We start from the raw sequence: 26,597 nt of genomic DNA, 5'->3' as shown, positions 1-26,597 counted from the left end.
TAGTTTCTAAAGCACAGAGGCTGTGCGATGATACAATCAATACCCAAGTCCTAAAAGGATGCATGTATTCACCAGTTCATGGTGGACCAGTATATTGATCATATGAAGCACCTACCCCTGCATCCAATACATCATCAACACAACAATGTCAATAGAACCTTTCAAGGCAATCAAAGGCATATCACTAAACCCTTTAAAATCAATACATAGTTAGGGCATTATCAAACACTTGTATGTCTATACATACTGAGTCACAGCAGCCTTGAGGCGATGTCCTATTGACAACTACAAGGTCATTGAATCCTGCATAACAGTCCCATTCCACACAGCAACCAGTGCTACGATTGACGAACTGAAAGCTCCTTTGCAAGTCTCACTCTTAATCATCCACTATGTTACAGCAACCATAACATCTTCATCTGAGAAAAATCTTTACGTATCTTTTGTTTGTTTGTTGTTAAATGCCGCACTCAGCAATATTCCAGCTAAATGACGGCGGTCTGTAAGTCATCGAGTCTGGACCAAACAATCCAGTGAGTGACATCATTGGCATTGATCTACTCAATTGGGATACGATGACATGCATCAACCAAGTCAGCAAGTCTGACCACCTCATCCCGTTAATCGGCTCTTACGACAAGCATAGTCGCATTTTAGGGCAAGCATGGGTGGCTGAAGACCTATTCTACCCCAGATGTTCAAGGGTCCAGATGGATTTCTGTGAATATATGGCTGTATGACAAGATGCAGGTCATGACACTGGACAATGGCCAGTGAGGGTCAGCTTGGCATTGTCAGCATCAAGACATGACTGAATGAGATAACTGGTTCCTCCCCACCCATGCAGACAAAATATTCAGAGACAGTCAATTTAAAAACTCTTTGACCTGTCATTTAATAAAAACTTAATTTCGTTTTTTGTTTTTCTCAGCAACATGATCTCATGTTAAACAAGGAAATATTATGGGTGTTTCCCAAATTTAATCACTAATCATTTAACAGGTGTGATTTTCAAACTCATTTAAAGGACACATTTCTTCAGACTGTGTTTTAGGAAGCACCTTGAGAAAGGAGGTCAAAATTGAAAAGAAACCCCAAATTGAATCAATTGTTTTTAATTTTCATGAAATCAGAATAATAAAGCAGCTTCTTGTTTTTTGATTATCAACAGGGGATTGGTAGTAGGAGTACCACTGTAAGTAGTCCCAGTGCTGGGAACATCAGGCACTGAACACAGTACCCAGGAACAGGACCTCAGTCTCTTCTCACTTTCTAGACACTCGGGGCAGTGTTTCAGTTGTACATGAAGGACAAAGAAAGGAACTGCTCTGAACTGGTGATTCTGTCATTTACCTTCATGATCGATCATTATTAATCCATTGTATTTTCAAACCAATCTGGAAATTGTCACAAACTCCCTACCAACGTCTACTTTTTACATATGTCTCAAAAGATGTGATTTTGGTACAATGTATGACATCGCTTTGAACAGAATTTCAGTTACCATATCAGCTTGATGTGGGAGGAAAGCCTGAAGTGATGCAGGTCTTATACGTTTACCACTTTGGTGAAACCAAACGAGCATGGGTATGGTGCTGACAAACCTAGAAACAATCAGGGCAAACCGGGATTCAAACCGACTATCATAAGTTTGTGGCACACCAAGGGGAGGCAACTCTGTACAGCTAAACCCAGTGCCTTGGGCCACCTATGCCATCGGAACATGTGAGAAACACAGAGACATCTTCGAGGCTACTCTGAACAGCTAAACCCAGTGCCTTGGGCCACCTAGCCATCGGAACATATGAGAAACACGGAGACATCTTTGAGGCAGTTCCTGTAAATAACATGCCTATCACAGATACATGCCTGAGCCAGATATATACAGGTAACCATGGTAACATGTGCATATTGAGACTGTGAATCTGTCCAGTAGGTCACAGTGTTTTTGGTATCACAAGTTTTCTGTACAGCAACTATGATGTACCACCAATAGAAACACACAAGGTACGGAGACAGGGATGCAAGTATGTACACAACAGCAGCACATGACGAAGAGTCAGGGATGATCATACTCCACCACAGGCCTATGTACACAGTCAGGCTTCACGAATTATACTTGGTTCTTGGGCCTTGCCATCAGCATCAGCAGCAGTAATACATCTCATCTTTTGGACAAAGAAATAAAGACTCTATCTAATCACCCACTGCCCACCAGACAAGGCTGCCCCTTCACACCAACAAATAGCCTGAGAGCCAGTAGTTTCATGCCTAATAAATCCTAAATATTATTCTACACTCATAAACATTACAGAATGTAGCAATTTATCAAATCTGTAAATCTATTCATTATTGTTTCAAACATGTATTAAATAATAATATTTATATTAACATGATTAACAACTTCAATATATTCCAAACAGGTTGTCATAAAAAATTCAAATGTATACATGTATTCCAAGAAGAGCGTGTTTAACAATGTAGACACAATTTATGGATAACAACTTCTTTAATACTGAATAATAGTTAAACCCTTGTTATCTGTGTGTTGTGAAACCCTCGTCATCCGTGTGTTGTGAAACCATTGTTATCTGTGCATAGTGAAACCCTTACTATGTGTGTGTAGTGAAACCCTTGTTATTATGAGTGTGTAGTGAAACCCTTTTCATCTGTGCATAGTGAAACCCTTATTATGTGTGTATAGTGAAACCCTTGTTATCTGTGTTGTGAAACCCTTGTTATCTGTGTGTAATGAAACCCTCGTCATCTGTGTAGTGACTCTCATGATGTACGTAGTGAAACCCTTGTTATCTGTGAATAGTGAAACCCTTATTATGTGTGTGTAGTGAAACCCTTGTTATCTGTGTGTAGTGAAACCCTTCTAGTTCGGATAGTTTCCTTCTCGACACTTCTACATCTACACATAAACAGCATTCTCGATTATCCAGTATATAATATCTCCATTCTATTATGATCTATTACCTGGACCCGTTCGCAGCCATAGATTCATTGAATGGCATCATCCATGTTTCCCTCTCCCTCCCTCGCCCCATCCTCCCTCTCTCACACATCTCTTAACATCGTGTACGTTCAACGGGACGCTGGCTATGGTGGCAAATGGGTCCATCCATGGTTGTTATTACAATAGAATGGAGATATAATACCCTGGATAGATGAGGATGATTCTGAAATGTGATAGTTAAGATGATGATGCTGGGACGTTACTGTTTGGATTAACAAGGTTTCAGTGTATGTGGATTGAAGGAAGATACAATGAGTAGCAGGGTCCTGTGTTTGTACGATCACAGTCTCGCAGCAAGTAACAATTAAAACAGCGCTGGATCGGATTGGACAAGTGAAATAAAATATCATAAATAAAAACAAACAGAAAACAAACAATACTAAATTAACATGACACAATATGTCAATGACTGTCGCTCTGATAAATATGTCAATAAATATTATACACACAGAAAATGACTACAATTTAGGTGTATATGCACCATTTTTCAGAAAACAAAGACATGTCTACTTATCACTCCTGTACTGTAATTAGAATCCACAGGAACAATTAATGTTTACTTTATACTCTCTTTTCTAGTATGATGACACCGATATGTTGATAACGGATGCTACAAATATGTTCCTGAGTAAATACTGAAAGCAAATTTAACAATTTTAACATCAGCTACTGGCACAGAGAAGTATATTACAAAATTGGGAACAATCTTGAACATTGTTTACTGAGCAATTTTCAACTTCCTGGATAGATGTAGAACCAATTATATCCTTTCCAACACACCACAAATGTAACTTATCTGCTTCATAATTAAAGGAAGTATGTTTTGTAGACTATATTTAACAATTGATGTTATCTCATGTATCTATTCCCTTCTGTCTACCTGACCCAAACAGATGATCAAACTTCAGTATCTAACCCTCCTTCCGGAACAGCCTTCAATCTGGGCAGAGGTCTGTCCGTCAAACCATATGTGTCGGTGGAACGGACAGTTCCGCTATATGGCCTGAATGTAGCGGACGCTGTGCTTTCAGTGCTTGACCTCAGCGCGGTCAAGTCAAGCGGGGGCACATCCTGCTTCTTCCGCAACATCACAGGAGTGAGGGGCAGAGAGGCACCACCATTGGAATAATCTAAGCTACCATCCTTTCTAAACTTGGCAGTTTCGTTGATAGAAAACATGTGTGTTGCATTGAGGTCATCATCCTCTTCTGTGTTGACGTCAACGCCGATGACTTTTGTTCTGCGTTTCCTGTTTTCCTGGCGCCGGTGGGAGTTCCCTGACAACAGGCTCGCCTGCGAGGAGTGTTGGTCATAGTTCATAAGCACGGCGCTGTCATAAGACTCGGTGTCTGGGTGCCTGTGTTGGACTTCTTTTAAGGACTCTCCAGAATCCGAGTGGTAATCGGAGTGCCGTGTACGACTCGAACTATATAAGTCGGGGTTGTCTGAAACAGGAGATGTTTGTTACTTGAACTCTGCTCTCATCAATATTGCAGTTATATGTCAGAGGTCAGTAATTGACAAACCAGTGAATGATATGACTAACAATGAATGCTAACAACCATGTCACAGAACATGACCACCTGAGTTGTTTCGTTACCTCATTCAAGCAGCTCAGGAGCCTCAGGAAATATTCTTACTGGAATCCCCACATGGGATGATGTCAGATCAGTGTCCGAAATAACTGCCTGCCCACCTGCCTGTGTCTGGTAACTTTTTTGTCAGGATGACTGAAATTTCCCTCCACCTATCCGACTTGGCAGATAATGTTAAGACTACTTACTAGGACTGGGATGATACACCAACTGTGAGATCCAATGTGTATCACGATACCTTACTCACGATCGGATATGTATCACGTTACCTTACTCACGATCGGATATGTATCACGATACCTTACTCACGATCCGATATGTATCACGTTACCTTACTCACGATCCGATATGTATCACGTTACCTTACTCACGATCCGATATGTATCACGATACCTTACTCACGATCCGATATGTATCACAATACCTTACTCACGATGCAATATGTATCACGATACCTTACTCACGATCCAATGTGTATCACGATACCTTACTCACGATCCGATATGTATCACGATACCTTACTCACGATCTGATATGTATCACGATACCTTACTCACGATACCTTACTCACGATCCGAAATGTATCCTGATACCTTACTCACGATCCGATATGTATCACGATACCTTACTCACGATCCGATATGTATCACGATACCTTACTCACGATGCAATATGTATCACGATACCTTACTCACGATCCGATATGTATCACGATACCTTACTCATGATCCGATTATGTATCACGATACCTTACTCATGATCCGATATGTATCACGATACCTTACTCACGATCCGATATGTATCACGATACCTTACTCACAATCCGATATGTATCACGATACCTTACTCACGATCCGATATGTATCACGATACCTTACTCACAATCCGATATGTATCACGATACCTTACTCACGATCCGATATGTATCACAATACTTGCATGTGCTCTTATCTGTGGTGCGTAAGCCATCTTTTTCATAGAGAGGATTGCCAAATACCTGGAGCACTGATGATTTACAGTTGGCAGTGTGAATTATGGCACAACAAATGAAAATATTTATGTTTTCACTATAAACTTGCACTACTGATTAGTGTTTAGTGAAACAGTTATTAAAGCAAACATTTAAGCTCGGAATCAATATTTTTTACTTAGTGTGCGACTGTGATCGATTCTTTTATCAAGAAGTAAAAAATCGCAATCCCCTGATGCATCCCACCACAAGTACTTACAATTTCAGTTTTACTGTAACGCGTAGATTCTCAAATTTGCATTATTTCAATTTAATCAAGATGTGATTTGCAATTTTTCAATATGTATAAGGTCTGGATGAGGGCAGGTAACTTTGAAGATGGAGAGGCAACACTTGTGCGTCACCTGCCTGACTGTCTTCTTGGGTTTTAAAAATATTTCTAACACTGTGTCAGATACAGAGTGTATAGTGTCATTTAACAAGTGTTCGATACGGATAACAAAGCTCTTAGATGTGATCCTCATACATGTTAAATTTCCTTTCAAAGTTAAAGCCAGCTGTTTTTTACTTCCCAACTTCTGATTACATGCATACACTATTAAAAAATATGGAGTAATGGCAAGTTAGTGCTGTGAAAAAACAATCTTGATTATCTGTTCAAGCATTTATCTGGGATTTCAAACTAAGTCCCTTTCGCTGACAAAGTGGGAAAAATATCGTGCTATTATCCACAACTGGACTATTGTTAATGTTCTTATTTTCATAAATTGTGAAAAAGTGTGAAATTTTAACTTCAAATTGGGAATTTTTACTCTAATTTGCTGCAGACTTGGGGCAAAATATCGGCCTCTGAGCAGGTCTAGAGAAATACCTGCTGTTGGCCCAACTGACCATATTGTTAAACATGTAACAACGGTAACATACCAACAGTGCTTATACCCAGCTATTGTTTAACAAGTAACCTTGGTAACATACAAACAGTGCTTATACCCAACTATTGTTAAACAAGTAATCATGGTAACATACCAACAGTGCTTATACCCGGCTTAACAACTTTCTTTTTCTTCTTTTTCATCTTTTTAATGACTGTCATGCTGTCATCTGGTCGGATGTTTTTCTGAAAGAAGTAGCACAGATATAGACATGTTGCCATGGTAACATGAGTAAAGAAACACTTGCAGTCAAAACAATGATGGGTGAATATTAATGTTATGCATTCTTGACATGAATCAATGAAATCTTGAGTGAAGTCACCAACAGTAAGACTAAAACCCTCCATTACAGCCTTTTTATTTTTACTACGAATGAATGACAGTCCTGTTATATTGAGTACCAATCCAGTACCCCACGTTTCACATACGCAAAAGAAGTTTCTGACCCCAACACTGTTCCAAAAGATATTCAACCATATTTATTTATCTGAATGATATAATTTGAATCCGGAATGGATATTCAAGCTAACATTCTGAACTGCAGTTATCTTGATTCTTCCTTCAAACCAAACTTTGATTCATTGTGATTGTTCAAGACGTTACCATATACTCCACTGAATTAGTGACCGGGGTGCGATTTACCAAGTGAGTGAATGCTGTGAATATACACCACATTCAGTTATCTCACTGCTGTTGGCCCAACTGACCATATTGTTAAACAAGTTATAGTTATCTCACTACATTCAGTTATCTCACCACATTCAGTTATCTCACTACATTACTACATAAAGTTATCTCACCACATTCAGTTATCTCACCATTGCCTTGGAACAGAATAACTAGTGGTTGATGGTGTGAGCAATGATCCACATCACTGGGATACACTAGCACACAATCAACACAGTTATCTCACCACATTCAGTTATCTCACCACATTCAGTTATCTCTCCACATTCAGTTATCTTACCACATTCTGTTATCTCACTGCATTCAGTTATCTCACCACATTCAGTTATCTCACCACATTCAGTTATCTCACTACATTCAGTTATCTCACTGCATTCAGTCGTCTCACCGCATTCAGTTACCTCACCACATTCGGTTATCTCACCACATTCAGTTATCTCACTGCATTCAGTTATCTCTCTGCATTCAGTTATCTCACCACATTCAGTTATCTCACCACATTCAGTTATCTCACTGCATTCAGTTATCTCACTGCATTCAGTTACCTCACCACATTCAGTTATCTCACTGCATTCAGTTATCTCACCACATTCAGTTACCTCACTGCATTCAGTTATCTCACCACATTCAGTTATCTCACTACATTCAGTTATCTCACCACATTCAGTTATCTCACGGCATTCAGTCATCTCACCACATTCAGTTATTTCACCACATTCAGTCATCTCACCACATTCAGTCACCTCACCGCATTCAGTTATCTCACTGCATTCAGTCATCTCACCACATTCAGTTATCTCACTACATTCAGTTACCTCACCACATTCAGTTATCTCACTTCATTCAGTCATCTCACACATTCAGTTATCTCACCATTGCCTTGGAACAGAAAAACCAGTGGTTGATGGTGTGAGCAATGATCCACATCACTGGGATACACTAGCACACAATCAACACAGTAACACATTGTTACCCACAATCCTCAGGCCTTACTTAAGCAAGGGGAACTGGGAAACGACAGGTGCTCCACAAAGAGAAGAGTACATACTTTAGTTCGGGAGTCATCATGCTTGTGTATGGGACTGGCTGTAGGGGGTGGAGTCTCTCCCTCCTCATCACAATGGTTCCTGAATGCCTTGTCATACGACAGTTTCCTGTAGCGAAAACAAGCCAACACTACACGCATCCAGCTCATACGCAATACTACTACTACTAATAGGCTAATAGGTGCAGATTGTCCACACCACTCAGAGGCATGCTCAAAGCGCTATTATTACCCTGGTCCCTGTGCACTCAAGAATTATTCTCAGCCCCCTATACAACCCAAGCTGCGTTAGAAGGTTAACAACCACATTGCCATCTCATCCTACCGGCTACCCATTCACTGCAGGGCAGAACAGAGGCACACTTAGAACAAAGTCACTTGCCCAAGGAGATGCCACGTGTGTTACATGTGCTTCACTGCAGGGCAGAACAGAGGCACACTTAGAACAAAGTCACTTGCCCAAGGAGATGCCACGTGTGTTACATGTGCTTCACTGCAGGGCAGAACAGAGGCACACTTAGAACAAAGTCACTTGCCCAAGGAGATGCCACGTGTGTTACATGTGCTTCACTGCAGGGCAGAACAGAAGCACACTTAGAACAAAGTCACTTGCCCAAGGAGATGCCACGTGTGTTACATGTGCTTCACTGCGGGGCAGAACTGAAGCCCTAGAAACTCTCAGGAGCCAAGCTGCCGAAACGCGGTCATCCATCCAAGGACTCTCCGCGACCGACGTTGCTTAACTTCACCTGATTTGTGACCTGTGTGCTGTGCACAGAACCTGTGACACCACGTACATGAATTAGGAATCTGAAGTTCTGAACCATTCTGAAATTTCGAAAGTAACTTTTTTCTTTGTTAACTCCTGAAGCATTGATCCACATGAATAAAGTTTTTTTCTCTGGGCCAAACAAAACAAATTTTCTTTGTTATGCTTAGAACTGTTTGGGACAAGAGGTAGTGAACGCCTCACTGAACATTATTTCAGTTACATCTTCTTAATGTGGGAGGAGAGCCCCAAGCGATGCAGGTCATAAGCATCTACCGTCTTCATCCTGGTTAATGCAACCTTCAAGATGTGACACTCTGAACTTTGAGTGTGCCTCTTAGTGGAACACAAATGCCAGTGATATGGAATTTGCAAACTTTCACTTTGATCAGGTTTAATGAATCAAACAGACACAGAGCTACAGATAAGCAGCGTATTTGCGTAAAATACCCCCCAAAATATTCAAAACCCAATTACTTTCAATCAACTTGCATACAGAAAGAAACACATGCATTACAAAAACCCTCTAATGTATAAAAACAGCAGGCGTAAATACCAAATGAAGCTTTTTCAGCATGCGTACAAAGGAGCTAATTTCCAAAACACAATTTTGAGCTTATTTACTTTCCGAGTCAAGCCTATATATTTAGAACAGTTATATACATGTAAAACATTTATCATGTTTTGTAAATCCTTAAATGTTCACTTATTTTGGGAAAAAACCAATACAGTGATAAATAGATAAGTGAAAAAATATTGGTTACCCAAATGAAGAATGTAATGACCAAAGCAGAATCGAAACTCTGGAGTAAAAACTCAATTGCTCAAAAAGTTATCTGTAGCTTTGCAGACATATTGTGGTTGAATTTCCCAAGATTACCAATGTGAAGTATTTGAATCCATTCTAAGTTTGCATGTGTATAGGGAGCAATATTTTGAGTCTGGTGAAAACCCTGCCTCAGAGATGAAAATCAAGACAATTCTGGGATTCATACACACCATCATCAAGATCATAGGATCTTGGCACGACTAAGGGAGGCAACTCCACACATTACAAACAATGTGGTGCCTCAGACAACTGGGCCCTGAGAACATACCTGCGTTGTTTGTGAAGGCTGCCATCAACAGTGTCTATTGTCGTTGCTGGCTTTGGCTTTGTCGGCGTCACTCGATTACTCTGTACACAAACAACAATCATTGGCAGTCTATCCAATCTCAAGTACTACCTCCCTTTCCTAAGCACAAAAAAACCACAATTGTGCATATCCTTCTCACAATGCTCCTCGCCTTATGTAATCCTAATTTAGAATATGAGTGTTGGATGTTTGTAGGGTACACAGTATTTCAGCTAAAGTTCAGTCCATGTTGTTTACAATGGATCTGAATTGCGATGGAAACCCACTATCAGCAGGTCTTAACGTGGATAAGAGACACAACTCTGGATTGTGAAATGCAACATCTTATAACACATGCAACTCGACATCAATCTCTGGGCAAAGTTCTTCTTAACTACCTAGGAGATACAACCCTATGAGAGCTATAACAATCCAAGCTACAACCACCACAGAGCTACAACTATGATAGAGCCACAACCATCACAGCCACAACTGACACATAGCTAGAACCATCACAGAGCTGTACCCATCACAGAACTACACCCATGACAGAGCTACAACAATCACAGCCACAACTGACACATAGATAGAACCATCACAGAGCTGTACCCATAACAGAGCTACACCCATCACAGAGCTACAACAATCACAGCCACAACTGACACATTGCAAGAACCATCACAGAGCTATACCCATCACAGAACTACATCACAGAGCTACACCCATCACAGCTACAACCATCACACGGCTAAAACCATCACACAGCTAAAACCATCACAGAGCTATACCCATCACAGAACTACATCACAGAGCTCAAACCATCACACAGCTATACCCATCACAGAACTACACCCATGACAGAGCTACACCCATCACAGAACTACATCACAGAGCTTCAACCATCACAGATCTACACCCATCACAGAGCCACACCCATCAACCAGCCACAACTGACACAGCTGGAACCATCACAGAGCTATACCCATCACAGCGCTACATCACAGAGCTACACCCATCACAGATCTACACCCATCACAGCTACATCCATCACAGCTACAACCACCACAGAGCCACAACCAGTAAAGCCCTATCATTGAGCAACAACCATCACAGAACTACAACTATCACAGAGCTACAACCACCACAGAACTACAACAATCACAGAGCTCAAACCATCACACAGCTATACCCATCACAGAACTACACCCATGACAGAGCTCCACCCATCACAGAACTACATCACAGAGCTTAAACCATCACAGATCTACACCCATCACAGAGTCACACCCATCAACTAGCCACAACTGACACAGCTGGAACCATCACAGAGCTAAACCCATCACAGCGCTACATCACAGAGCTACACCCATCACAGATCTACACCGATCACAGCTACATCCATCACAGCTACAACCATCACAGAGCTACAACCATCACAGAACTACAACTATCACAGAGCTACAACCACCACAGAGCTACACCCATCACAGCTACAACCATCACACAGCTAAAACCATCACAGAGCTACATCCATCACAGATCTACACCCATCACAGAGCCACACTCATCAACCAGCTACAACCATCACATAGCTACATCCATCACAGATCTACACCCATCACAGAGCCACACTCATCAACCAGCTACAACCATCACATAGCTACATCCATCACAGCTTCAACCACCACAGAACTACAACCACCACAGAACTACAACCATCACAGAACTACAACCATCACAAAGCTACAACCACCACAGAACTACAACTATCACAGAGCTACAACCATCACAGAACTACAACAATCACAGAGCTCAAACCATCACACAGCTATACCCATCACAGAACTACACCCATGACAGAGCTACACCCATCACAGAACTACATCACAGAGCTTCAACCATCACAGATCTACACCCATCACAGAGCCACACCCATCAACCAGCCACAACTGACACAGCTGGAACCATCACAGAGCTATACCCATCACAGCGCTACATCACAGAGCTACACCCATCACAGATCTACACCCATCACAGCTACATCCATCACAGCTACAACCATCACAGAGCTACAACCATCACAGAACTACAACTATCACAGAGCTACAACCACCACAGAGCTACAACCACCACAGAGCTACATCCATCACAGCTACAACCATCACACAGCTAAAACCATCACAGAGCTACATCCATCACAGATCTACACCCATCACAGAGCCACACTCATCAACCAGCTACAACCATCACAGAGCTACATTCATGACAGCTACAACCACCAAAAAGCTACAACCACCACAGAACTACAACCACCACAGAACTACAACCATCACAGAACTACAACCATCACAGAGCTACAACCACCACAGAACTACAACCATCACAGAACTACAACCACCACAGAACTACAACCATCACAGAACTACAACCATCACAGAGCTACAACCACCAGAGCTACAACCATCACAGAGCTACAACCATCACAGAGCTACAACCACCACAGAGCTACAACCATCACAGAACTACAACCATCACAAAGCTACAACCATCACAGAGCTACAACCACCACAGAGCTACAACCACCACAGAACTACAACCACCACAGAGCTACAACCATCACAGAACTACATCCATCACAGCTACAACCACCACAGAGCTACAACCATCACAGAACTACAACCATCACAGAACTACAACCACCACAGAACTACATCCATCACAGCTACAACCACAACAGAGCTACAACCACCAAAGAGCTACATTCATGACAGCTACAACCACCACAAAGCTACAACCACCACAGAACTACAACCACCACAGAACTACAACCATCACAGAACTACATCCATCACAGAACTACAACCATCACAGAACTACAACCATCACAGAACTACATCCATCACAGAACTACAACCATCACAGAACTACAACCACCACAGAACTACAACCATCACAGAACTACAACCATCACAGAACTACAACCATCACAGAACTACAACCATCACAGAGCTACAACCATCACAGAACTACAACCATCACAGAGCTACAACCACCACAGAACTACAACCATCACAGAACTACAACCATCACAGAACTACAACCACCACAGAACTACAACCATCACAGAACTACAACCACCACAGAACTACAACCATCACAGAGCTACAACCATCACAGAGCTACAACTCCTACAGAACTACAACCATCACAGAGCTACAACCACCACAGAACTACTATCAGTCTGTCCAGAATTGGAAATATGACAGGTGCAAGACTCAAACTGCTTTGTAGCCAATAGGCAATATGTGTGTCATTCTATGTTAACATGGTTATGAGAATGAAAGGACAGAAGTTGGAGGAATATTTGCAGCATAAAGGTTATCAAACTTCTGTAGTAAATTGCGAGTGAATCAGTTATTTAGGCTTATCACCGCTTCGAACAGTATTTCTGTCATACAGAGGCGTGTCAGCTTGATGTGGGAGGAAAGCCCAAAAGGTGCAGATCTCAGATGCTGACAACCATGATGAAACTCAGGAGCACAGGCATGGTGGGGACAAAACAAGACTCAAGAGCCGGTGTTACCTTCTTGGCGGCCTTGGCCTGCTGCTGCTGCAGCCGCTGCTTGTTGCTGGTGTACTCCTGGTACTCCTCCGCATCCTTCAGGTCCTCCCGCTGCATCACGATGTAGTCGTACGTACTCAGGCCCTTGCACACTGCAACACAGGCAGGCCGTGAACACATTCATGTTGCTGTCAGTGCATCACAACATAGAAATTAAGTATGGAGGCTAGGGCTGGGTAAAAAAGATAGATAATCAGAATTATCATTGATGGGAAGAAATATTAACGATTATCAAAACGAAAATTGTCATGAAACATCTGACACGAACAACTGTGATGAAATAAAGTTTAAATTTACCCAAACAGACTTGTTATCATCAATCGTATCAATTGCCAAAGATGGAAAGCAACTGTTTTTGTAAAAACTTAAATGTTCACAGTAAGTGAGTGAGTTGTATTTAACGCCGCTTTTAACAGTATTCCAGTTATATCACGGCGTGTCAGCTTAATGTGGGAGGAAAGCCCGAAGTGATGCAGGTCTCAGACGTTTACCACTTCGGTGAAACCCATGAGCACGGGGATGGTGCTGACAAACCTAGAAACATAATCGGGGCAAACCGGGATTCGAACCCACAATCATAGGTTTCTGGCGTGCCCAAGGGACACAACTCTGCACAGCGAATCGCGGCGCCCTAGACTACTGGGCCACCTGTGCCCCCTAAATGTTCACAGAGTAATCCATGCATAAATGTGCCACTTTGGTGAACCCCGTGGGCACGTCGATGGAGCTGACAAACCTAGAAACATAGCCAGGATTTGAACCCACGATCTTAGGTTGCTGGCATGCACAAGGGACACAACTCTGCACAGCGAATTGAGGCAACTGTGTGCTCCAACAGCGACAGGATGAACTATTCAGTTCTCCCGCTTACAGATTTTGTACAAAACACCCTGTCAAGGGAAATGTTTGGGGTACTTTAGGATAACTTGTTTGGATAGTAGAAGGCATGAAATGGTCCATGATCTTCTGTCGTGTTATCACCCGTCTGACAGAGCTTGTGAAGGCCAGTGCAGATCAGCATGGATGTTATTGTACTAGGGGTGTCAGAGCAAGGTAAAATGTAGGACACTTACTGAGGTAGACATGGAAGCTGAAGAGATGTGTGAGCAGTGCGACTGCGATGAAAGCCAGCAGGCCTGTGATCCCCACAAGAGCAAGCCAGCCTTCCTTGTCAACTTTCTGGTGCAGTATCTCGAACTCTGTATTGTGGAAAGACATATTGAAAAAAAACAAGTGATGACATTCCGACTAACAAACCCTGCTTTTTTGGTGCTTTGAAGTTTTTATCAAATAAAAAAGAAATTATTTTACCCTTTCCTTACTTTATAAAATTAAATTATTCAAAATTATAAAATTCTTATTCAAATTACAATATATTCTTTAAATCCTTGTATTCCTGTCACTATGGACAAAATAATACTTGCATAATGAAATACAATTACAGTAATTATAGTTTCCAATGATAACGATTTCTTTATTAATGTTCAAATGTTTGTGTACATACCAGCTATGGAATGGTTGCCTGGAAATAAAGCAAACAAAATTATTACCTTTTTTATCCCAAGTTACCATGGTTACAAATGTTACATGTCATGTCTGCAAACAACTGAATACAACATCAGAATTTTGTCAATAGAAGAACCTTCAAAGGCCATCGTCATTCAATTGCTGCCCTGAAAAATAACATCTGTAATAGTTAACATTGTGTGCAGGTTGTGCAGGTCTTGCAGGTGTGCATCCTGTATTTATTGTTTATCTAGCAGCCATGTGAAGTACAGAATCTCATACAAAGGGAGGTAACTCAGTGCGTATAATGGGAGATTACAGGAAACACTTAATGCATGTACAATACATAACATAACAAATCCCAGTAATAGCCAGGTCCAGCATATTCATCAAGCATCAGCCGGGACAATTTACCTGAAAGCCCTATTAATCAATTCAAGAGTGCAAAACAAAAAAAGAAAGTAAATGTTTGGCCTCTTGAAAGCATTAACAGTGAACTCAATGATGCTCATAAACCAAAGCACAGGGAACTTGAAAGTAAATACTTACATGAACGTCTATCAATATAGTCAAGGCCAAAAGAAAAGAAAAGGTATTGTTCTTATGAATGAGTAAAGTGCAAAATGCTTTCATTTGTGGCTGTGCAGCTAATGAAAATATACTTTTACCAAGCGTTCAATGAGATGAACATGGTATTAGCATGATTAGCCAGGAAATATTAATATCCTCAGTATAGTCTCCAATAACAGTGTGTACCTCTGTATGGCTGCAGGAGACGTCCATCTTTCTCATCTGTGTAGAATCCGATGAACTGTACCAGACACACACACAGAATCAGCAGACATCCCACTCCTCCGCTCACCAGCGTGGCTAGGAACCATCTGCACACAAAATACTACTTCTTGACGACTACCTCACAGACAGTAATACTTCTTGACAGCTACCTCACATTCAGATAACATATGAAACTTACTTACGTGTGATTATGAGTAATTTATGACATACTACTTCTTGAAGACCTCAAAATACTACTTCATGACAATTTATCAACACACAGATACTACTTCTTGACAACTTGTTCACATAATTATACCAGGTCAAGATAAATACTTTAGTTACAGATACCACTTCATGATAACTAACTAACATATGGTACTACTTTCAGGGAAACTACTTCATATACAAATACTATTTCATAACAACTAATTAACAAACAGTACTACTTTCAGGGCAACTACTTCACATACTGACACTACTTCATAACAACCACTTCACATACAGACACCACTTCATGACAACTAATGAACATACAGTACTCCTTTCAGGGCAACTACTTCACATACTGGTCGCTATATGGCTGAAATTATGCCGATGCAGCATTAAATTTTAACTCACTCACTCACTTCACATACTGATACTACTTCATGACAACTACTTCACATACAGATACCAATTCATGACATAACGATGATGATGATGATGATGATGATGATGATGTCATATTTGTACTATGATGTAATTATCATGAAGATCAACAAATACTGCCATGCAACTCAATCGCATTAGTAACACACCGTAAACGACTAGAAACAATAAAGCCTTGATTCTTGGCTGTATCATAGTGATGACTGTCTCATTTGCTGAAGCAATAACACACTGACATATGATAGTTCAGTTGAGCAGTCAAATCCTACCAGCATATTTTCTCAAAGCAACAATGCTTGTCTTAAGATCCGATTAAAGAGGATCTATTGGTTAGGCTGTGATTTGGCTGATTCTGTGTCATCATGCCCTAGCAGTGTAGCTCGGTGTTCATGCTCTCAGTCTATGGTTTGCCTGATCGATTTCTTACAGCAATCGTGAGGGCAGTGGGGTAGCCTAGGGGTCAAAGCATTCTCTCGTCATGCTGAAGGCCCGGGTTCGATTCCCCACATGGGTACAACATGTGAAGCCCAAATTCTGGTGTCCCCTGCTGTGATGTTGCTGGAATATTGCTAAAAACGGCACAAAACCATAACCACTCAATCACTACAGCCATCGTGATATTGCTGGAATATTGCTGGAATATTGCTGACTGCTGCATCACGCCGCATTCATTCACTGACTCTCTAGGAGACTGACCTGTAGTTCCTGCCGCCGACACAGTTGTTGAGCCACTTACAGTGGTGATCAAAGTCGGACACACACTTGTTGCAGGCACTGCAGTGCTTGGACTTGGACCCACTGAAACACAAACACATGTGGAGTTTCAACAGCAGGAGTTGACGAATGCTGACACTCTGTGGCAGCCCATGTGGTCTATGCTGAACTTGTGTGTCTTAATCATGTCAGTTAATTTTGATATTAGAGCAGAAATTAAATACAGTAAACTACGGTTATAACGAACACGCTTATAACGAACAATATAACGAACTTACTTTTTTGGTCCTGACTATTTGCTGTAGTAATGCTGTATATATGCTTATAACGAACTACGGTTATAACAAACTAAAATTAGAAGTCCCCTTGAGTTCGTTATAACCGTACTTTACTGTATAATAACATTAAAATAATCATGACACTTCGCAGATGAATATCAAACTTCATTCAATGTCGTCTAAGGTGCTGCAATTCACTGTGCAGAGTTACGTCCCTTGGACATGCCAGAAACCTATGATTGAGGGTTTGAATGCTGATTGGCAGAATTATGTTTCTAGGTTTGTCAGCACCAAAGTTATAGATGTCCAAGACCTGCATCACTTCGGGCTTTCCTCCCACATTAAGCTAACACGCCGTGATATAACTGGAATACTGTTCACAGCGGCGTTAAACCCAACTCATTCAAGCAATATTATGGATATAATTTGAGAGGTCCTAGTCAAAATCATACGTCAAAAATTAATTACACAACATATTGAAGGGTCCTTAAGAGAACACCAAAATATATCTCAAGACACACTCCCTCCTCCTCACAGTGTTAGTTATTAAGAAGATTAAAGATGTTATTGTGACACCTAACGTAATATTAAATATCCTATCACACATTAATATCACTGCTGAAACCATGAAAGGTGTTGCTATTTGCCCAGTAAACTAATTACACATTATTAACGTATGATTTAGTCTGGTTCAGATACTCTACATTAGCGATGACAAGCAATTCACTTACACATTCACACGGCACAAATAACAGTGTTGATTCTCAATAACATGTCTTCGTTTCTTTCTGTCAAATGTTGGCATCTTGTCGTTGAAGTTTGCCCGGAGAACAGCTTCGTCCGCTGGGTTGATGAGAGTGGCGATGAAGTGCGTGAAGACATGCACCAGACACGCCAGGCCATTAATCTGAGGGCGTCAAGGAACAACAGAACAGGGAGATCAACAACAATACTAGAAACTGACCCATTACCATGTTGTTTGATTACTGTTGTTAATGCTGCAGTCAGTAATACGCAAGCTTTTTCTCATTGGCCTTTAAATATTCGAGTCTCAGCCAGTGGTTGATATTACGAGATACCTCGAACAATTTCAGGTTCTGTGACGTGCAATTGACCAAATCACTGAGCCTTACCACTCAATCATTTTTGTTCTTACACCAAGAAATAGGCTGCTAGTAATCATTTCTAAAAGAGATCCCCATGTGACAAACTGACCAAATCCAATTTAGTTTCTTCTTACCTCAAGAGATAGGATCAAAGGGACCCTTTCTAACCAAGATCCCCATGTGATGAACTGACCCAATCCAATTTTGTTTCTTCTTACACCAAGAAATGGGATGAAAGGGACATTTTCTAACCTAGGTCTGCACATGACAAACTGATGTATTTAATACTTATAGGTCATGTATCTCTCCACCATAGAGGGGGTGTGGGTGTGTGTGTGGGGGGGGAGGGGGTTGGAGGGGGAGGAGGAAGACGCCGGAAAGGTGTGGTCTGGACATCCCCTTTTAAAAACAAAATCCATATGTAGCATTTTTTGGCAGTAATTAGATATTAGTATTTTGGACCCCTCCTTTTTTAAAATGCTGGATCTGCCTTGTTCAGTTCCAAGGGGACACTTAGTATACAGCTCAGGAATGGATGGTCATTTGTTATTTCTTGGGTCAGTGACACAGGCCACCTGGAAATCTGAAGCATCGCAGCCAAACTACAAGTTCATATCAAGCCTCACACATATCCATCTTGTCACTAATCTTTACATGCAGGTGACCATATTCCACCGTTTGTTTCGTGCCACTGTAGAATCTCCATCTGAAAGTGTTTTGCTCCTCGTTTTAGTGAAACTGATCTAAAAGGATTTAAACTTGTATCATAACTGCTTCATTATTTTGGCATCATTATTCAAGCAGGGTAACCAGCAATTTTTCATATTCAGCTTTGAGTGAGTGAGTTTGATTTTACGCCATTTTTAGCAATATTCCAGCAATATCACGGCGGGGGACACCAGAAATGGGCTTCACACATTGTACCCATGTCGGGAATCGAACCTGGGTCTTCGGCGTGACGAGCGAACGCTTTAACCACTAGGCTACCCGACCGCCCCTATTCAGCTTTGAAAAGGCCCTTCTACATACTGTTTCTGGCAGAGCAAGTCACCTAATACTTCACTTGCGTCATCTGTATCAGCGCTATTATATCTGTTATGTTTTAGTTCATAATTTTATTGACAGAGCAGCAGAATATTTATACATGTCTAAACACACCTTACGATAACCAATGTTAACGAGAAATCATTAGTTTGCTTTACAAGTCGAAATAAAAATAACCAAGCATTGCAGAATGCTTTGCAAATGGCTTTTAGGTAACTTCATCAACAGTCCCGATTGGACTTGTGAGCACATGAAGATACCGACATTCTGTAATTAATTAAGACAAAGTTTATTGTATTTTCAACAATGTTACCAAATTACTTAGCCAATTCTTTCATCTTGCTCACCTCGTCATTGCCAGTATACAAAGTAATAAATTGGTATAGCAGGGTATGAAACTCCCAAAAGTTTCAGCCAGACCACAGGACTGAAATACTTGCCAGCCCTGACCAAAACCTGCCTGCCCACTATAATCATATGTTTCTCTGGATAAGCTAACGGGGTTTCTTTTTGGTTACATTTTATCAGTCATCTTTACATGTGAATTAATGCTTATCATCGGGATATATTTTGAATATTTTCACATATGAAATATAACCCGTCTCGGACGGTCGGGCAGGCAGGTATTTCGAACACTGGGTATAGTCCAAAGTCTGAAATAACTGGTAGCCCACCTGCCTGTGGCTGGTAACTTTTCTGTTGGGCTGCATGAAATTTTCCTCAACCTGCCCGACTGCCTGGATGATAATTTAAGAATACTTACATATTCACTTTTATTATAACTCCTTGTAGATTCTCAAGTCATAGTTTGCATTATTTCAACAGAATCAAGATGCAATTTGTCTCCTATGTTTTTACGATATTAAATATTTATAATGTCTGAATGCGGGCAAGTAACTTTGAAGATGGGCAGGCAACACTTATGGGTCACCTGCCTGACTGCCTTGTTGGGTTTTAAAATTATTCCAAACAGTGGTATAGTCTGATAATGGCCATGCTGTATCATGGTCAAGACACAATACCAAATCAGTAAAATATGACATAATCTCACTGATGTCGACCCGTGAAGATTCCGGGGTAGATTAGGTCTTCAGCAACCCATACTTGCCGTAAAAGGCGACTATGCTTGTCGTAAAAGGCGACTAACGGGATCGGGTGGTCAGGCTCGCTGACTTGGTTGATAAATTTCATCGATCCCAATTGCGTGGATTGATGCTCATGATATTAATCACTGGATTGTTTGGTCCAGACTCGATTATTTACAGACCGCCGTCATATAGCTGGAATATTGCTGACCAACCAACCAACTCACTGATGTAAACATTCAAAACAAGCAAGCAAAGTACATCCTGATCTAGTGACCTGTTCAACATGTTAAAAGAGTGGTAATCTGATGTAGAGTAAAAGATACGATATATCCCGCCGGCTGCCACTCCGTGGGTAGGACGGGGACGAGGGTGGTGAAGTAGATGATGATGAAGTAGATGACCACCAGCCAGGCCACGCCCTGCAGGGGATGCGGCGGGAGGGACCAGCCATTCCGGCGACTGCTCTCCTGGTAATACTCTGGCTCCATCGCTCCACCTGAAACAGGAGATATGGTGGAGAATGGCATGACAGGGATAAGAGAGAGAATGTTGATGCATTGTGTAAAGCTTATATCACAGTGGCCTGTAAATTACAGTCAGGTAAACAAACCTGTGGTTGAGACCTAGAGTAAACAAACCGTTGGTCGATAATATGAGTAAACAAACCTTTGTTTGATAGTATGAGTAAACAAACATGTGGTTGATACTATGAGTAAAAAAAACCTGTTGTTGTTAATATGAGTAAACAAACTTTGGTAGATGATATTAGTAAACAAACATGTCGTTGATAAAATGAGTAAAAAAACCTGTGGTTGATTATATGAGTAAAAAAACCTTTGGTTGATAATATGAGTAAACAAACCTTTCGTTAATAATATGACTAAACAAACCTGTGGCTGATAAAATGAGTAAACAAACCTTTGGTTTGAAAAAAATGAGTAAACAAAACTGTGGTTGATAATATGAGTAAACAAACCTGTGGTTGATAATATGAGTAAACAAACCGTTGGTTGAAAAAATGAGTAAACAAACCTGTGGTTGATAATATGAATAAACAAACCTGTGGTTGATAATATTGTTTGTAATGTTGCAAACTTTCAGACGGACACCCAACCAACTAAATCAACTGACCACGAAACGCTCTTTTATCGGCTAATACAACAACCATATGCATCATGAAAATGCAAGCTATTTCACCCCAGAACCTTCCCCTACCTCCCTCCCCGCCAGGAGCGGCATGGCCAAATTGAGTTGAAAATCTACTACTTGCTGCATCACTGGTCAGGACTCGTATAGGCTTGAAAAAAACCTTGAATTTGAAGGTACCTCATGAAAATCCTTGAAAATCACCAAAATAGCTTGAAAAGCCTTGAATTTGTACAAAATGACATATACTTGTCAAAGCACACACAAATATGTACCAAAGATGTTTAAGGGAGCTTTATCACAGTGATAGATTTGTGTGCCAAAGACCCTGAACAATTCATGATTTATTTTTTTGTTGGGTGCAAAATGAATCTTTTTGGAAAATGTTTGATGGTCATACTGCTTTTTAGACCTTATGACTAATATACAGTGTGCTGGATTTAATACAATAATGACAGACTAAGGATAATAACACAACAAAAAAAGCCTTGAAAATGACAGTTGGCAGCCTTGAAATTAAGCGTTCATTCTTTGTATTAATATTGAACCTTGTTGGTGATATTGAGTACTTCAGTTGATAAGATATACCACAGAGATAAGACTTCAAAATGAGTGAGAGAGTGAGTGAGTTGGGTTTAACGCCGCTTTTAAGAGTGTTCCAGTTATATCACAGTGTCTCAGCTTGACATGGGAGAAAAGCCTGAAGTGATGCAGGTCTCAGACGTTTACCACTTCGGTGAAACCCACAAGCACGGGTATGGTGCTGACAAACCTAGAAACATAATCGGGGTGAACCGGGATTCGAATCCACAATCATAGGTTTCTGGCGTGCCAAAGGGACACAACTCTTCACAGAGATTGCGGCACCTTAGACGACTGGGCCAAAAATTGTGTTCTGCCATGCTTATAGTGCCTCTATGCTACCTCTGCCATTATGGGAGGTAACTCTATTAGTTCCTGTTCTATTTATAGCGTATCACAATCTCACAAACTGTGTAACAATTAGGAGATAAACACAGTATGTTTATCTCCATTCTACCTTGACTAAATAAAACGAGAACTCTTTGGTGTTAACAAATATACTGAGTGAAGCAGCATTGGCTGAGTCCAGTGTTTTGAGTGGGTTATCGATCTGAATTATGGAATCACCGAACAAAATATGGCGCTGTATATACTCAAGCAGTTTGTTCACACCATAATACTTCACTCGAACATATGACAGGCATTGAAAGCATAGAAGCACGGAAACTCAGTAAGCAAACATGAGGTGGGCATCCCTAAAGAAAACAAAGCAAGCTTTGCACATGTTGCAAGGCTTTCACTCCACATTGCACATCACCATTATGATGTCATATCGCTCATTGTGACGCAAAAGATATGACGTCACAGTCATATATAGAAAAGCGCCAAATTCCAAGCTCTCTGTTGTTTCTTAAACTTAAATGCTTGGTTGGTTGGTTGGTTGTTTTATGCCGCACTCATCAATATTCCAGCTGTGTGACAGGGGTCTGTAAATAATCGAGTCTGTACCAGACAATCCAGTGATTGACATTATGACATCGATCCTTGTAGTTGGAAACGATGACATGCATCAACCAAGTCAGCGAGCCTGACCACCCGATCCCGTTAGTCGCCTTTTTACGACAAGCATAGTGGTCTTTTACGGCAAGCATGGGTTGCTGAAGACCCATTCTAACCCGGATCTTCACAGGTCTCAAACTGCAAGTAACTAGGTTGAGTCGCATGCATGTGTGTGGCTGCTTTTAGAAGTCCAGAATAATACCGGTTTTACAGTGCTATGCCACACCACAGTTAACATGAATACCCAACTCAGACACAGTATATTGACTCTGAGCCGACCAGTCCTTGTTTTATCACCTTATGCAGAGCGCCAGGTTAAAAAAAAGTACAATCTCTAAACGTCTTTACTCTTTAGGTATGACACAGGCAGTGATCAAACTATCCACTAGACCATGGGGCTGCAGGTAAAACCAATAGGCAACGTGTAATGAACCATGTACATTATGCCAATGTGGTGCAATGACCAACAGTGAGGTCACACACTGCAAAAAACGGATCCTCGTTGGTTATTTCTGACAAGCCTTTTCACCACTTGTTTTACATGTATAGCTGAGATTGTTTATGATGATGATGATGATGATGATGATGATGATGGGGGAGAAGTTATCAATATCGGGTGCAGGCTAAAACGGCACCTCAGCAAAACATGGTATTTTATTAGTGATGTATTTACATTTCCTCTTTTCAGAGATATAAGTAAATATAGGGTTTATTTACATAGTATTTGATAGGTGATTTATATTGTATTTCCTCTTTTCAGTAAATATGTTCATATATACATGTCCATCTTCTTCATTATCATTATCAAAAATGAAAATAATGTCAAAATACAAGCTCGGAACATACTGTGCAAGCCATCAATATTCGTTTCAATGCAAGGACCCAGTACACATCCATGAGAGTGTTATACTAGTTTTATTTACTCTGGTATAGTCAATACTACGTAACCCTGCACCCTTACCTTATGGTAAGCGTGCACCTGCGACAAGACGGAAAGGAATTTGAATAAAAGAATATAACGAGAATAACAGGCATGCACAATCATTGAAAAATACCAAAACACAAACATAATGTATTAAATAGTTTGAAAATAATCAAAGTGAAAATGATTAGGCCAATGTAGATATCGAGGTAGATATAAAACGTACAGCCCTAGTGACACTGACACTGACTCTCTATTTTCGGAAAACACATCGCAGAGTATTCAAACACATGTCCATTGCCCGCTGATAAACAATCCTACATTTTACAGCAATAATGACAGACTTACCTTAGTGCCGATGTCAGATCTCGAACATGTCACCGGTCAGATAGGGTAATATTTTGTCCACGACAGATAAACAACATTATTCCGCCATCTTGAATCCAAGGTAATTTCTCTTTCGGGTGACTTCGGTAATCTCCGACAATTGCTTTTACAGACGCTTCACACGACCTGCGCATGCAGGAAACGACGCAGCAAATGTGGATGTATTATAGTGTCTGAATCTCACAGCTACGTTTTGTTGGAGGGCATGACATGAAAATGCTGTCAAGCTATGAAAAGGCAACACTATTCATTCACGTGACACAATGTCGATAAAACCAACTGTGCATCGACTGTTTCAGTTCCTCTGAGAGTATTACTATGACAAGGGCGGGTAGCAGACAAAGACTTAATTACTTGTAAATGACTCGTTAGTATTGATTGTGGTTCATCTTGTTTACCGTGATCCAATGCGTTCACCCGTTTCTTCACCTGTGTTTGGCACCTGTTAGTCTGATACTAATTAGCAGGTTTGTTAGAACCAGTTAAAGAGAGTAAGTGTACTTTGACGAGACCAATTAACCGTATTATGTTCGCTGTTGAATGAACAACAAAGTGCTTATCCCTCATTGTGTTGCTTAGCGACATTAATTAATTTGCATTATGTAAACGAAAGGTTGATAATCTGACATTCTCAAATTGGAAAAAGAACCCCTTTAGTGTTGGGATGGGAGGTTCTGTTTATTATTATTATTATTATTATTATTATTATTATTATTATTATTATTATTATTATTATTTCAGATATTTAAAAAAATGAAGCAAAGAGGATTTGGGTGATCCTGGCACAGTCAGCTATGCAGGGTAGGCTCATCATCAGCTCAGGGCCCTCGTCCGCTCTACACGCAGCCCAGACAGCGAATGGGACCCAAGCAGGACATCCACTGACAATGTGATGGACAGTCTCATTAAATTCATTGTATAATCTACATTTCATATTTACATCTTGATGCAAAATCACACGTTGACTGTTTCGAGTGGGAAGTGACTGGTCCTGAGCAGCAAACAGAAAGCCTTCGATCTGTTTCACTTTTCAGGACAGTCGACTTCACCCAAGCGACTCAGCAGGGTTGTTAATCTTCTTCTTCTTCTTCTTCTTCTTCTTCTTCCTGATACTGTTGGGGCAGATATGTCTCTAGATACATGTTTAGCCATTAAGTATTTACTCACTTAATTGTCATACTTGTCATTCACAGTGGGTATTTGATCATTTTCCTTGGGTATTAAATTTACTCCCTTCGATACAGTCTATTAAGTATTCTCAAACCAACAAGTTGACATTTTAAAAATAACTCTACCTTATCTGCTGTTTCCTGTAACTAATTTTCCTCTGTTAATGTGTTGCCCACATGTGTCAGATTGTCGCCAAAGCTCACAACAGCGATACATGCGTCAGTTGCAATAAGCGGGACGTCGCTTTGTGCAGCATTCACTGCAGTAGAGTTTATGTACAGGCGATGCCTGCATTCGATCAGTGAATAAGGATGTGTCAAGATATTCGAGTACGCAAGCTGAAAAAGCTGCACTGTTGTAACACTATTGGGTTTATAAAACATTACAGAAGTGACTCAAAATTAATTCGTTTTTTTTTGTGAACTATTTTACGTATTTTAACGCAAATGCGCAGTGTATTTGGTGCTCTAGCT

The 26,597-nt window shown here is 40.7% G+C and overlaps 1 protein-coding gene across 1 annotated transcript; it reads right to left on the bottom strand.

Annotated features, from left to right (window-relative positions):
* Positions 1-573: 573 nt before the first annotated feature.
* Positions 574-25,150, bottom strand: LOC124135368 (palmitoyltransferase ZDHHC1-like). The gene is made up of 12 exons (XM_046500673.2): positions 24,916-25,150; positions 21,242-21,414; positions 18,412-18,587; positions 17,385-17,486; positions 16,020-16,144; positions 15,262-15,279; positions 14,831-14,956; positions 13,719-13,849; positions 10,118-10,197; positions 8,255-8,360; positions 6,614-6,704; positions 574-4,467 (listed from the first exon to the last, which is right to left on the bottom strand). Exons 2-12 carry the CDS (start codon positions 21,404-21,406, stop codon positions 3,920-3,922), a joined length of 1,668 nt encoding a protein of 555 aa, XP_046356629.1. The 5' UTR covers positions 21,407-21,414; positions 24,916-25,150; the 3' UTR covers positions 574-3,919.
* Positions 25,151-26,597: the final 1,447 nt, after the last annotated feature.

Source organism: Haliotis rufescens, unplaced genomic scaffold (genome assembly GCF_023055435.1).
Source record: "Haliotis rufescens isolate VD_foot unplaced genomic scaffold, xgHalRufe1.0.p SCAF_19, whole genome shotgun sequence".
Lineage (NCBI taxonomy): Eukaryota > Metazoa > Mollusca > Gastropoda > Lepetellida > Haliotidae > Haliotis > Haliotis rufescens.
Note: the sequence above shows the minus strand (reverse complement) of the source record. Positions and strands in the feature narration are given on the sequence as shown.